The sequence below is a fragment of the Lethenteron reissneri genome, chromosome 8 (genome assembly GCF_015708825.2).
Source record: "Lethenteron reissneri isolate LAM-NWPU_2019-01 chromosome 8, ASM1570882v1, whole genome shotgun sequence".
NCBI lineage: Eukaryota > Metazoa > Chordata > Hyperoartia > Petromyzontiformes > Petromyzontidae > Lethenteron > Lethenteron reissneri.
In genome coordinates, this window is record NC_083786.1 from 12,992,791 (window position 1) to 13,008,802 (window position 16,012).

General features: G+C 44.5%; 1 protein-coding gene across 1 annotated transcript in view; it reads left to right on the forward strand.

Moving 5' to 3' along the window:
• LOC133339274 (potassium channel subfamily K member 2-like) overlaps window positions 1-16,012 on the forward strand; it is a 141,364-nt gene that overhangs the window by 56,689 nt on the left and 68,663 nt on the right. Inside the window, 1 exon segment of the mRNA XM_061547413.1 lies at window positions 1,400-1,560. Within this exon segment, the coding sequence (XP_061403397.1) occupies window positions 1,400-1,560 (161 nt within the window).

The window sequence follows — 16,012 nt, forward strand, 5'->3', positions numbered from 1 at the left end:
AATTAAGTGTACGGTATGTTAATCTAAAAAGTTTCCTTCAAGTTCATTTATTAGGTATAGCCCTGTGAGCCATTCGGCTCTTGAATCGGGTGCAACCGCAACAAACAAAAACATGAACAAAACACATCTTAAAGTGTGAGTGTGAGTGATGCCCATAAAAATTGTGTCAAAATTAACGTGAAATTATCAGCCGTGCAATTAACACCGACTTAAACTAATACCTGCTGTGACCATTGTAAAACTCAGGAGCTCACATTTTTTATTTATTTCGAAAGAAGTAAAAAAAAACCCTACTTGCATTGAATAGAAGATGAAATTTCATGCATAATAGGGATTTCGAAATTATTGTTACTTTTGATAAAACATTAATGAGTTCCCGTCACCCACCCTATTCAGTTGAACAATCTCAGCCATGCGTAGCTGATAGCGTTGAGAGAAAAATAATTAAAACGTGGAGACCGCTCGTCAAAATGATACTGCACATTTAACGTGCAGCTAGCCGCACAGTATCCGCTCGCTCTCAGAGAGAGAGAGAATGAATCGGAGGTGCACCGAGGAATCACAGACAAGCGGGAAGACGACGACGACACAGAGTGACACGGTCACCCAAGCTCTGCGGTATCTATGTGATGTGAAGGAGTTGTTTTTGCCAATGAATGAGTGATGACATGTGGAAGGAAAGTGGAACACCCGGAGAAAGCCCACGCGTGTGGGTGGGGGCACGGGGTGTGGGGGTAGGGGGGGTTGAGGCAGCTCCTCTCTGCCCCATACAGACGGAACACCTGCGGTCCACATTTGCTGTACTGCCTTCTGGCAGTACAGCAAATGGATATGGCACCTCGAAGTGACACCCCCTTGCCCACGACGTCTGCATGATCCACCAACCCTCGCCGCCTCCACAGTTCTGGATGTCAGGCGTGCGCCACCACCGCTCAGACAAGTGAGGGGAGTTTAGTTTTTGGTAAATGTCCAAATGTCAACTCGGGATCTCGGTAGCCCTGGCTTCGGGTCGATGTTTCCGACACCAGCACTCGTCCCTGAAGCCACCCAGCTACCTCGTACACTTTAGCAGCAACAAGCCGTGTTCGATCCACTGTTGGATGAAGTCATTGCCACCACACCCCCCCATGGTCCCCGCAATGCAATAATCCATGATGGGCCTGCACATAATATACTCTCGATCACGATCCCTCTCCTGACTGCCATTCCATCACCAGTCTCGTAGATTGGCCATCATCATCATCCCTTCCTGTCCATGCCCACCCTACTCCTGGTGTTCGCTAGTCCTCCTGGTGTTCGCTAGTGCTCTGCTTCACGTGCTCCTCTTTCTGTCTCTCGGACACTTTGTTTTTCTCAATCGTGGCACGTGATTCGTACTTTGTTCCCGTGTCGCCCTCAGGGTTCGGGAACATTGCTCCCAGCACCAAGGGCGGCCGCATATTCTGCGTCGTGTACGCTCTGCTCGGGATCCCCCTCTTCGGCTTCCTGCTGGCTGGCGTGGGCGACCAGCTGGGAACCATATTTGGCAAGAGTGTGGCCAACATGGAGAAGAACAACACGGTGAGTTGGCTGGAGATGGAGACACTGAAACAAAAAGATGGAGTCTCTCTCCCAGGGGCATCCTGCGAGAGCAGCGGTGGCCAACTGGCATCCCCCGAGCTGCTTGCGGCTCTTTAATCCACAACATGACGTAGAACACGTGACATAGAACACGTGACGTAGAACACGTGGCGTAGAGCACGTGGCGTAGAACACGTGACGTAGAACACGTGGCGTAGAACACGCCATCGCAGTCGTAGCAATGTATGTCTCCCGTGTTGGGCCGAAACTGTCAATATGTAAACACACACATATGCATGTACACACACACACACATATACATGTCCACACACACATATACATGTCCACACACACATATACATGTACACACATATATACATGTGCACACACACACGTTACAGGTTGTCCACCCCTGCACTCGAGATGGGTTCTCGGTGGTTGTTGGTTGGATCACAGACGCATGAAATGTTCCTCCCTGTTTTGTCAGAAATCAGAGTGGCTCTGCTTTGCTATAGTTCACAACTGTATCTATCTGTGAAGAACGCTGCACTTTACGTCGTTTTCATGCAGGGGGCGCTGCAAACCTACGCGCCCCCTGCATGAGCGACGGAGGCGCAGTGACAGATGTTCGATCACGTTGGAATCGATCTGCAGACGGCGGTCTTCTCGCACGGCCAGCAGCTCCGTGTCGCCTTATCTCGATCCCACAATCCCATGAAGGTGAAAGTCCGCATCGGACCGAACCCCCAGCAAGGCCATCTACTTAATGTCGAGAGAAAATTCTCACGAAATGTCATTTTCAATTAAGTCTTCCAGATGTAAAATAATATAAGCTTTTAATGAAGAAATACAATTATCTAATTCAAAACAAAATACAATTCAAAGATGTTTAATTTTAAAACTTCAAAACAGAGCATCGGGTGCTTGAGTGAATGCGTCGTTCGCGTGCAAATCTTTCTCGTGACTTTCCTGGTCGAAGGCCGTAAACGGTTGTGAGGGGCACCGCAGGCGCCCCCAACAACCCCGAGTATATTAGAGTTACTCTGTGCTGTGTCACCACGTACACATTCACTTGTTTTCAGTCCATCGGCCTACTGGCTTCAAAGACAAGATCATCCAGCAGAATTTAAATACCCTTTACCCATAATGCTGTACAGCAACTAGCAATAGGTTTGTGTAAATGTATTACATTTAAGCAACGACTGGATACCAACAAAGGACTGATGCTGTTGTTTGTGCACTACAACTGTCTGGACTTAAATGTTCCGTCCTCAAGATACTCGGTGTTCGCGTCACCTTGCTGGAGAAGGAGAAAATCACAGACACAAAGAATTAAATGACTCTGTGATTTTGGTCTAAAATGTAGTGGGTGTCTCTTAGCCCCCCGCCTCCATTGCCCCTCCCCCCGCCCAGCTTCATGGAGCAGTGCAACATCGACTAATTAACTTTGTCGCTGTTTATAGGACGATCAATTCAATAATTGTCTGGTTATTTCTTCCATTAATCATGAAGCTTTCGATGGCGATCAGAGACTTGTGTGCAAAAGCGTTGTGTCTGCGTGTGCGTGATGTGAATTTTAATAGCTAACCAATATCAACTCTGCTCAGTGCATCGTGTGACACTAAAAACAGCTACTCAAGATGTTTGTTTATTAATAGTTTTTTCTGCTACATTACTGTTTTGTTAGCAAATAAAACCCTTTTGAAGAGTATTACTCTTCATTTATGCGTAATGAATTTCCATCCAGCAATTCACTAAACAATGAATCATCCATTACCTCGCATCACACGTGGCCCCTAACCAAGTGAAACGAGGATGTAAGGATTCGCGCTAAAACAACATTGTGCATGTGAGGTGTCGCCATGACTCAGAGGTCGGAGCACTGCGTTGACGTAGCTGACATCCTGGGCTTGAATCCGGGCAGCCCTCTCTGACTAAGCCACGCTCCTCAAGTTTACTCTGTTGATGGTCTCACGATTTGTTGCACGAGAAAACCTTAATATCACATTTTGGATTTCCCTTAATTTGGCTCAATGATAGCTCCCGTGACTAAAATACCGGTTTTCCTGTCATGCAACAAACACCACAGTCTACGAGCAGGGTGTGTGGGGACGTGCGCTGCCTGTTGTTCGGTAATAGAGCACATGGGTTAGCAGTGCTGTGTGAGATGTCCGATTGGATTCTAAATCTCATGACGTGACACCGACAATGCACCGGGAACACAAGACGACAATAAGCTCGGGTAGAAGCAGGGTGGCATTCTGTTAAAAGGCTGCGTATTGATGTGAACACACAAGTGCATTTCATAATTATTCGACAAGCAATGCGGAAACAAACAATTTGTGCCATTTGCGAGGTCAGGACCCACAAGTGACCAACCGTCTGTGTAAGAACGTCTCGGCTCTAGGATTTGTGCATTTTATTTTCAAATTAAATTCCTGCAGAGAACAGGGATCCGTTTCCGCCTGATGCTAGTGTGCGCACACTTCACAAGCCTATTAATTTCATAATTACAGGAAGTGGTTAAGTAGTTTGGTTTATTGAAAAACAAATTGGTTAACTCGGAAAAGTGGCTCCACTAATATTTACTAAATATCTGTGTGAGGAATTTCAAATACCTTTGGCGGGCAACACAAGAGCACACTCTTCCATTGTCACTGCAAGAGATTCATGCAGGGACAGGAGTGACTGAGTGGACTAAAATCATAAACACATGGTCGCCTGGTCAAAATATGTCCCTCTAGTACCCGATTAGTGCGACTGAGATGCTTGTAGTGACGGGATAAATAGCGGGTGTGAGCCTTTTAGAATTGGTTCGCCTCATGTGGCCATAGGTCATCAGACATTAAGTCGTGGGGGCCAGATCCACTCCGTGGGGGCCACAGATTTCCCAGGCTGCTTTTGGGGACATGGGGGTCATAAGAGTAGAATTGGTCACTGGTGCTGAGCTCTCCCTCATGGTTCATAGGTAGGGTGGCTGCTACCTCTTGGGTACAAAAAGCGAGGAAACATCATGGGGAGAAGAATATCTCACAATTCCGGAAGAGGGGAGCACTACGCACGAATGCATTGTCTGGTTTGGTGGACTATTACGCAACTGACAACAACTGGGACTCTTACTGTCCCGGGAAGACTTGCATATTTCCCAGGACAGCAGCTACCTCAAAACGAGGATGATCCTGGGAACACCAGGACAGGTGTAAATTCTAAATGTTAGCCACAAAATGTTATTGTGTGAGCTTAGGGCCCACTCTGGCCATCATTATCGCTTGGAAAGTTTGCTCTCGGCAATGAGGCTCTTTGATATGGATTGCAGTGGTAAAGAAAATAAGTGCCTTTGGTTAATAACACTCGTGAAAAGTGTGAAAATTACTTGGCATTTTCTACAACATCACATTAAACGGTCTCTCCGGAGTTGGTCCCATTTGCTATTATCTGTTGTCAGACGTGTCCAGAGTCGCAAATGGCATCGCATTAATGGTCTGCCCGTGACGTAGAAGCGTGATGAAGTTGTGTCTGAAACATTGACTGCACGTGTGCATGTATGCCACATTATATCCTGATAAAAAAAAATTGTTGAAGACGCGTGCCTTCTGTGGCAATGCAGCCACGATTACAGATTAGAGTAGCCTTGTATAATGGCGTCTCGTACAAGAGTATTAGATGTGGCGTCATCGTTGGCACTGTCTTGGAATGCCAAGACATTGGCCAGGAGACATTGCAACAGCAGTGATTCTTGAAACCATCTGTGCAGAGCCTTGAGTGTTACTTCCTTGTATGCATGTGTGGGGTGTCTCCAGGTTCATGACTGGAATTGGCCAAACATCTCGATGCAGGATCCTCATGAAAAGGATTCTTATGATTCTGTGAGGCTTTTCTGGATAGGCATTTGTCTGTAGATGTATCGTTAAAATCAAGTCAATATGTCTCCCAGCTTGGATGCATTCCCATGAGAGGGCGCTAGCTTATCGATAGCACGACTGCTGTTTACTTCCCACAAAATTGTCGTCATTTTAATCAACCCAGAAGACGTGAAGAATACGTCAACTTTCGACTGTGATTTGGATTCTCCCCTTGTGTAATCGTCGGGGTCAAAGTATTATGCATTGCACTTGCAATGGAGAGACGGGGCAGGCACTGCAGTGTGAACAGATATATTTCTACTGCACTGAACAAACATCGTCAAGAAATGATCACGTGCAATCAATACGAGGAGCACCCTGGAGTTTTATGCCCGAGTTTGGATAATGGAATGTTTTTCACGAGTGAGCTTGATGACCACATCACAGTTGGTTGGGTATCGTGGGGAATATATTGTCAATAAGTACAAGTGTAGATCGAGTTGGCCAGTGGGGGTTTGTTTAACACGTAGGCTTTATATAGTCGCCAAATATCTTACTGCGAACGCCTCTCAAACTGTGAGATCCATGCCTGACGTGCGTTGCCAGATTAGCAAGAAAATGTGGATTTTTTTACGAGTGTGGGTGTAACTGAAGAAGAGGCAATATGTCGGCCAACGTTTGACCCGGCTGAGAGCAGCAAGGGCCCCTGGTGAGGACGAATGTGATGGAGCCCAACATCGGTGTCAGCCGGAGCATTCATCAGGTGCTCACAGAGTCGCATCTCGCATGGCGACAAATTCCCGTGATCGACCTCTTAGACAAAGCTCGCCTGGTGGGCCCCTGCGTCCATCATGCTGACTAAGTCTTGCAGGAACATTGCTAATAAAGTGTATTTGTCCTCAATGCAATGTTGCCCCTGCCGCTGCAATGGTTCGCGCACTGGAGAGGTCGCCACTTCCATTCGATCTGCTGGAACAGCGGCGTGCGTTTCTTAAACCCTCCACAAGCCGCCCTCAGTCGCTGTCCACTCGGCAGTCGAAATGGATTCGTGACAGTCGATCAGCAGATTGCGCGGGTAGTGGCGCTATTCTTGGCACTCCAACGTCTCCCAAAGGTGTCACACCAACGTGGAATAGTCGGCCAATAATATCCTCGAGAAAAGCTCTCTAAAGCTGCCTCCAGTGTAGGGGCCTTCCGCCTCAGTGGCGTGAGCCAGCAGCTGCAGGGCTGCACCTTGAGGTTCACTTCAGTGGAGACGTCAAGCTTGATGCCCTGTCCGAAAGAAAAATAAATCCCAAGACTCCTTTTGTAGAAATGAGAAATTGTATAGCAGGCCATGGTCACGTATTATTATTATTCTACACAGTCCAGGCTCTCTGGTAGGTTTCAAGGGGTCCCCTTCTTAACAGGATTTATGGCGTTGCCCTCTATAGAGATGCAATCACGCGCATGATGATATGTGTTTATGGATATCTTCGCGTGCTTGACTGCTATTTACGCTGTGCGTATGTATTTGTGTGTATGCTAACATTCCTATATGTGGGGAGTGGTTGTGTAGTGGTTAGCACATTCATTTCGATGATCTGCTCACAGCCAACATCAGTGGTGAATATCTGAATTGGTCCTGGGCCTTCCCTAGGTTGACTCAGGCTAAACGGTGGCAGTTAATAAACACAAGCACTGGGGGAGACAAAGTTGACCAGGCGTGGTGCTGTCCACACAACACAGTCGCATAAGTGCACCGTGTTGGCCTTCATAGGTGCTCGCTAACAGCACTTGCCGCACAGGCTGTATAGCCATATGGGCGATCTCTGTCTTTGTGTATGCTAATATACACTGCTCCTGGACACTTTTTTTAGTTAGACACAGGAATAGTTCACCGTCATAGTGACTTTGTAAAGATGTACAGTGTATGTAATCCATTCAAAAGACCATAATGTTCGTGCAATTGGTGTCTGTGTAATCAGTGTGTTCTACAAAGCTATTGGATCAAACACAATAGAGCAGAGAGGGTCATGCATCTGTCTGGCACTCGACCAGTTGGTGTGCATTTTATATTTTCCGTTATCTCTGGCATAAGTAAGATGCGTGCGTGTGACGTAGTTTTTCCCCCTGCTCGATCGTGGTCACTACGTGAGCGGTTTGAGATGACAAACACTTCAAGACTGGCTGAGCAGAATGTGTGACTCATTTCTCGTGGGTGGCTCTTCCGTCATCCCCTTCCTGCCCGCGTAGGTCGTGCAGTGCTGCGTTTATCTGCGTCTGCTTTAAGCAAAGCAGTAGAATCTCGGCACCAATCCGCGGCGTGAACGTGTTCTATGGTAGTATTCACATTCAACGCTTCCCTTGACTTTGAGCTGGATAAATACAATTAAAGTTTTGGAAAATTACGCTTTTGTTTATAGATACCCTTTCTTACGACATAAACTACTGGACATCTATGAATAGGAGCTGCATCGCTCATCAGATTTCTCAAGTATAAATACATTTTATGATTCTGAGATGTTTAAAACACTGATGTAATAATAAATTATATCACTTTTTTAAAATCAAATATTTGGCTAATTGTCCATGAAAGCCAATATATTTTATTGCATGTGTATTGGTTTAGTTTATACTTAAATTGTATTCTGGATTCAAAAGACATTCAAAGTGAATTAAGTTCCATGAAATAAATATGAATAGAGGTGGCTGGTTGGGCCTAGAGCTGGTACCGCTCAGATCCCGGTTTTAAATCCAGATTGTTTTCGCCGCTTGTAATGAAACTGGGTTCTCAACTGTGCCGTTGATCATGTCAGCTTGGTCACTAATGGCGTCACGAAAAAAAACATCATGTCAAATGTGGTCTTTTATTTGGTGAAATGTCTATTCTGAGATTTCTTAAAATACATAAATGAAATGTTTTGACAATGGCCGATCTTTGGGAGAGAACATAATATATATCGTAAGGTAGAAAAATACCTCAGAAGCACTTGATCTTTTTATTTTTTAAATCCAATACTTTATGTTGATCGATGTGATGATGAAACTGACATTTGTTGTCCAGAGAATCAAGATTTTAACTTGTAATGCTCCATCACACCACCCCCGTATCAATAGGCGATTCCTATTAGAATGCATGACTTGTTCTCTAGAGCATGTCAGGATTTTATAACAAACACTTGATTGACAGTCGAGCTTGAAATAAATAGATTGAGAATTATAGTCTGTCCTCCAAAGATAGGCAATACACACAGGCATCTTCTAAAAAAAAGCTTTTGATGGGTATTACCAGTGGCTCAAGTGAAGCATTTACATTCTTTTGTGTGAGCGCGTGTGTGCACACACAAACACACACACACTGATACGTTTGTATATTTGTTTGTGCTTGCCTGAGTGGGGGGGCATCCTTGTAATGGTTTTGTTGTTAGTGCACTCCGCTACAATCTCGGTGACCTAGATTTGTCTCTGTGTCAGTGTACAACGGCACATGGTAGACAGACCTTGGGTCATCTTGACCTGAAAATCAGTCGATTTCCCCATCGGTAGTGCTGGGAGAGGGTGGTGGGTTACCATTGAAACTAAACCTATTGCCTCTCTCCACAGTCTCAATGTGTGCCACACTGGACACAAAAGGGTTTCCGTGAAGAGCGCTTGCATGAAGCACACTACTCGTAGCTCTCCGGTGTGTCTCGGGTTGTGAGGCGCCGTGCTCGGCAGGATGTCTGATGTGATCCCCACGGGCTGGGAGCTGCATCAGAAGAGCAGAAAGATGCCCAGTTCAGCGGCACTGTGGCTGTGGCACGAGACACACATCTGGACAGTCGCTGTGGTGCATATTCTAACTTGGGGTCCACTCAGTCAATCACGCTTTTTGGTCCAATAACATTTGTACTACTTCGTGGGAAGTTAAAAGTGGTCATTCCTCTGTAGGAATTGATGCATGCCATGAGAATGTGGAATTTTCACCATAGGCTCAGGCACCTCAGCAGAGCGAGGAGCGCCAGCCGTTGCACATCTGAGTATATTGGCACTTTAACGGTTTAAAATAAAAAAGTTTTTGCACACCTGTGTGTGTTTGCGCAGGCATTCATTAGGTAAGCATTAGGATGCAGAAATAGAACCGCACATTTTAGTCCTGACAGTGGAGAGTCCCCCCAGGACTGTTGAGCTCTATTCAGCAGCCAGCAGTGGGGTGAAGCTTTTACATGAGAGGGCGCCACTAATGGAAACCCAAAGGCATTGGTGTAGTTTTGCAATAGGCAGGGATAACACTACTAATGAGCCTAAAGGTGTCCCAATACAGCCCAGCACATATCAGATATACGAATTGTGACCCAATTTATTTGTAAATAAACGTTTTTTTCCTGCCACAATAAACCATTTTGGATGGAAACCTAGGGTACAGTGCATGCCATCTCCTCCACATCTTTATTTCTTTCAACGCATCACATTTTGACTTGCATACTTTTCAGAATAAGAAATCTATATTTTTTAAGTCAAGGTCTCAGGTGCATGATTGTCAGTGAACTGTGCACTGAATGCACTATAGTGTTGTGCTCAAATCATGGGTTTCTGTACAAGATAAATATTGACCTATTCTCACTATTGTTGTCACGTTCACCAAGGTTGTGAAACATATCTGCCAGGAGGCCGAATGGCGGTGTTCTTTATGTGAAGTGAAAATGAACAAATAAATAAAAAATCAAGTCTAGCCATTCTGAGTCCAACAACGGATGAAGTCATCCCCATGGTATATCGGTCATGGGGTTTGTTTACCATACTTCTCCACATTGGTAAGTGTCGGTTGGTAAAGGGGGGTGAGGGGAGCAGTGGTGTAGTGGTTAGCGCTACGCTACACTACAAACCCGGTGTCCCCAATTCGATTCCCGCTTACGACCAACACCAGTGACGATTATCTTAACCGGTCCTGGGCCTCCTCTAGGTCCACTCAGCCTCACATGAGTACCTGGTGCGTTGTGTAAACATCGCCACTGGGGAGACAAAGGGTGTGGTGCTGGCCACCGACCCCCTTGTGTCCCGCGCTGGACTTCATAGGTGCTGCTCCCTAACAGCACTTGCTCCAACAGTCTGTTATAAGGCGACATGGGGGCTCTTTGTCTGCTGGGAGTGGTAGAGGAGGGGCACAAGGCCAATTTTGAGTTCACTTTCCACTCATGTCAGCCATGGCCAGGAATCGAACTCAGGTCGCAGCACAATAACCACTGCACCACTACACCGTCCCTTTTTATTTGACTTTATTAACATGAAAATACAAGTTTAATGAAATTATAGTGCTGCTTGCTAACTATGTGTATGGTATTTACATATAGATGATCTGACCTGCATGTCATTGAAATTGTGGAAACGCCCTATTCGGAAACTTTAATTTAATAATCAAGTGAAAATGTATTTTCGTTTAAGTCACTAATATAAATGGTATGAGAACCGTAAAGTCCTCTGGTTGTAAGAAAACAATACATGGTAGCATCAGTGAGCAGCATATGCATGCTTGTTGAAGGTCTTCATTTCAAGGTATAATTTGCATACTATAATGCCGTAGACAATTTTACAGTGACAGTGCCACACATGAATGGGCAATTTCTAAGCGTGTTAAGTGATCCTTGCTTTAGACGGAAATGCATTTATCTTCCAAACCATAGTGAGTGTTGTGATTAAGTGTTAGCAGCCTATCACCAAAACATTTTAAGAGTGGGATGGCTACACAACAGCCCATCCAGTAAACTATGACATGCAAGAAAGCCAGGAGGCTGGACTTCCAGATGATTCTTCATATGTGGAGATTCAAAATGGAATTCTGTCTATAGATGGTTTTACCCATTATACTCCACAGCAACACGTAATGAGTTAGTATACAATTGTTTTTGTTCTATTGAACATTGCCCAATCGTTTCGATGGCATGCTCCTGCTAATGATATCTGGCAACCCAGCAGCATTTGTTTTACAAGCCTGACTGCTGCTGATGTGACTGATAAGGTCGAAATCGGTGAAAGGTTTTCTTGCTTAAACAAATGTTGCTTGATAATATTGGTCTAAAAGGCCAATGGGCTGATTGATTTAAAGACATGTTTCATTTATATTTGGAGACACAGAATGCTGTATTACTTGTATATGCGTTCATCACTTCCAAGAATTACCCAGTTGCATTTGAGAAAAATACTAATTATACACTAACAATGACAAAAAGCAGGCGATGAATTATATACCACGAATCGAGCAGTGGATTTTTTTTTATTCAAAGGGTTTTCTTACCCAAAAGAGTGAGGGCAATGCTCATCCCCCATTGGTGGGTTTCGACAAGAGTTGTCAACTCTCTACAACAACAAAAGTTGTCAACTCTCTACAACAATAACAAGAGTTGTGACTCTCCACAACAACAACAAGAGTTATCAACAACTCTCTACAACAATAACAAGAGTTGTCAACAATTCTCCACAACAACAACAAGAGTTGTCAACAACTCTCCACAACAACAACAAGAGTTGTGACTCTCTACAACAACAAGAGTTGTGAACTCTCCACATCCCCGTGGTGGACACCAGTGGCTCCAGAAGTTGACCACTTTCTGAAATGCCAGAAAAACACAACGCTTATCTCTCTTCAAAATGGTGAAGAGTTGCCAGCATAATGCGTAGATTTGATCTTTGACAAAAACTTCAACTATGACTGTGTCTTGTGCTCTCATCACAATACTTCCCCGACCCACGTGGATATTATAACAATGCCACTGTCCCAGAATGCAGAATACACATTTGCTTCAGAAATGCAAGGTGTCTGGGAATTGTTGGCCTTCACAAAAGGTTGAGGTTGTTGAAATTTGTACGTAGTCCACTTTACGCACATGAGAGTCACCAGATTGAATTGGGGGATGGGCTTTGTCATCAATTCGGGGACCAACGCAACCCCCGCGCCCCCAGACGTCACTACGGTGGCAGTGTTGTTGGATGCTGATTTCATCCCCGGTTTTCATTTCACACTCGGCGGTGTGTGCAGCACGGGGCACGCATCCAAGAGCGAGAGAAGGAAACCACAACCCCCACCCCCAGTCCCCGTCGTCCAGTCAAAGTTGTTTGTTTGGTTTATTAAGGAAATAACCAAACAAACATTATCATTTTTATTGCCGTGCGATCTTCTTTAAAATGCCGACGTGCACCATTTACAGCTGGGGTTTGTGCTGGAGGGCTGATTGTCGGGTGCACGGTGACTGATGAAGTGTCAATCGCGCAACACCAATGGGTATGATGACAGAGGCCAGAACATGGGGTAAAACCAATTATTGTGCTTTTTTTAAAAAGAGAAATACGTAACTTTTCTCTTTTCTTTGACTCACAGATATATCCATCTCAAGTGTTCGGACTTGCTTTCTGTAGGTCATGGTAATGTACACTAGAAATAACAACAAACCAAAGTTAAACGCTCATAAGACTACATTGCATGTTTGCTACCGTTTGTGTATGAAAAGTGGGAATGTCGATCTGAATGAAAGCCTCATTATAATAGTCTCCTCTGAAGGAATAGCATGCCTCGTTTTTTTATTAATAATAATTATTAACTAAATAATAATTATTAATAAAAAATGATTATAATAAAAACTGAGAAAAAAATCAATTTCAATTCACGGGTGGGAGCTCTCTGATATTGCACTGCTTACTTACGTGGAATTTTAATCAGTTAACTCAAGGTATTATTCTAAATATACAGTATATGTAACTTGGATATATATGGATAGTCTTGGTTAGAAAAACATCTCCCAGTTGGGTTTTAACAAGTGCGCCATTGTGCTGACGTCAGAACTGACTACTAAGTCGAGACATAAATGGGTGGCACTGACCTCTGATTGAGAGGCCAAGGCCTATTCAGCTGAGGGGCATCCTCTGTCACCAGATTCCATCTTCACTTGGAAAATGTCACCTCCCATCTGTCCTACTCGCACCCACTCACCTCTGCGGAATGTGCCTGGCTCTGCGTGCTTAACCGTGTTTGTGGACCAATGCATTATCTTGGCTTTACAGACACTGTGATCGTAGTGATGATGCCATCATGCCCAGATGAAAGTTGTTCATTTCATTTCTAGTGAAATGACACCGACGACTGTATACCAAGAGCCTCTTTATTTCAGACACAACAACAACAACACGAGGCCTGGGCTTCGTTCTTCATCTTGAAGCTCCTCGTCCCTCGCCTCGATCATCCCCTCTGCTCAGGCTCTTCCCTTTTGTCCTTCTCTAGCCCCCTTTCTCCAACTTTCCCTCACTGTTTCTCCCGCAGCCAATCCCTGTCCTTCTCCTCCAACGGTTCCCAACCATCGCCTCCGATTTACACTCTCTGTTTCCCGCTTTTTCCCGTTTAAATCTTTCCTCTAATCTTTTCGAACCCTGCCTCCCGACCAATCCTCGTGGAGGCCTTTTCCTGCCAATAGAAGGCCTTGGCCTACTTTTTGAAATACAGTTTGGCTGCACATTGACTTGGGGTGAGTACCCCTTACTTTCGGTAATTACACTAGCATTGAATGCTCTAGAATCTGTATCACATGAGGCAGGACTGTTGATATCAGCATTGATTTCTGATTATGTAACGCAACTTTAAAAGACTGAGTCCAAGAGATGGAAACAAATTCTGCTAGATGCCTTTAAGGAAAACTAAACTAAACTATTTATATTTTACCTGGTAAGGCCCAATGAGCTCCATAGATCTTTTCAGAAGCAACCTGGCTATCACAAATGACAGGTCAACGAAGTGGCTCATCACGTGGACGTTTATAGCAGCCACATACTCTAAACGCGTGTTTCTAAGCGTGGAGGGAAAAATGGGAGCACTAGGAGGAAAACCCACGCGACCATGGGGAGAACATGCAAACTTAAATATACATACATCAGGGTCGGGATTGAATCCGCGACCTCCTGTATACCAGGCAGGGCAGATAACATCTCACCACCGTGGTACTCCTTATGAAGTAGTACAGTGAAATGAAGGTGAAAGCTCAATATGGAACAAAATGTAAGGATGTAATAAGTTGTTATTATACTATGGAATTGTCAGCTTAAAAGATGGAGTATTTTGTTACCTGATATTTCAATACCATACAGTGAACATTTCTGGATCCAGATTGGATGATTTTTTCAACATCCTGATGGTGAATGGCCATCAAACGTTAACCACTCCGCTTCAGAAAAAAGTTTGACTCGTTTCCCCAATGTGATTTCAATTGTACTATCAGCATCCGGTCATGAGATTAAGACATTTTCATTTGTAACTAACAACAAGCAGTGCCAATGCCTTGTCAGGGAAGATATCCACATAACTACGACAGAACTACACTGAAGGCACTTCAATAGGCCTCTTTAGTTTTCGATGAAAGGAAAAAAATAGAAATCATGATGGGGTTTTTTGTGTGCATTCATTGAGCTGACCTCACTCTAAAACCGAGGTGAATATCTTGTGGCTGAATCCTGGGGCAATCCCAGGATGTCATCAGTGATGGCTCAGGGCTCTGGCCTCCTGGCCGCCTGGCCACCTCGACCATTGTTTTTGACTCAAATAGTTAAAACTTCACATTTTCTCCAAAATGTTTAAATAAATAAATAAGCAAAAGAACTTGCCCATCTTATCTATCCTGTTTCTGTAAAGGGCATGAGTCTGAATTTGTTTCTGGATGGTAATAACTTTTTAATCTCACGCTCTGATGCAATGGAGTAACCGATGGAAATATAGTCACCGGGAGTTATTGCTTTCATCACATCAAAGCGTTTATGTGTTTAAGCAGATTGGGGCGAGCCGTGTAATAGTCGCATTCTGCTCCACTTGAACGTTGTATTTCACACTGTGGCGCCAATAAACATTTAATGACCTTCATGTGTAATTGGTAAATCTTGAGCGTTGGCAGGATGTCAGGATGTCTAAACATCTTATGTCGAGGTGACTGTAGAATAATAAACAGATGTGGATTGATTGGAAGCTCAAATGAACAAGTTTTCCAGGTAATGTTTTGCATATATGTTGAACTTCTTTCGCAGCGTGCGTAGCCAACTGATTTATCGGAGGTGCGAGATGCGTAAGATCACTGTAGAAATGCCACTTTAAAGTGTGAATTCTACCACTCAAAAGTCTTCCAAATGGGGTTTTGCATGTCCGTGGATTGGAGCCCATCAATACATACACTTCTCATGCACTTGTTCAAATGCCAAAGTGGGAGATGATTTGAAAGTAAAAAAGTGGCTTATGTAATCGAACAAAGTGTTTTGCTAATTGTTGTTACAGTTTGAATATGGCCATGCCTCTAAACACTCCACTACCACATGCTGTTCAACAACTGCAAGTAAAGATGTGATCCTGACAACTGAAATTGTATGACCCAAAGTAGTGGTGCTAAATTCGCCCTTTCTGGCACCATTAATTTTGAAACTGCCATTGTCACCTACCTCCTCTAGTCACCTACCTCCTCTAGTCACCTACCTCCTCTAGTCACCTACCTCCTCTAGTCACCTACCTACACTAGTCACCTACCTCCTCTAGTCACCTACCTCCTCTAGTCACCTACCTCCTCTAGTCACCTACCTCCTCTAGTCACCTACCTCCTCGAGTCACCTACCTCCTCGAGTCACCTACCTCC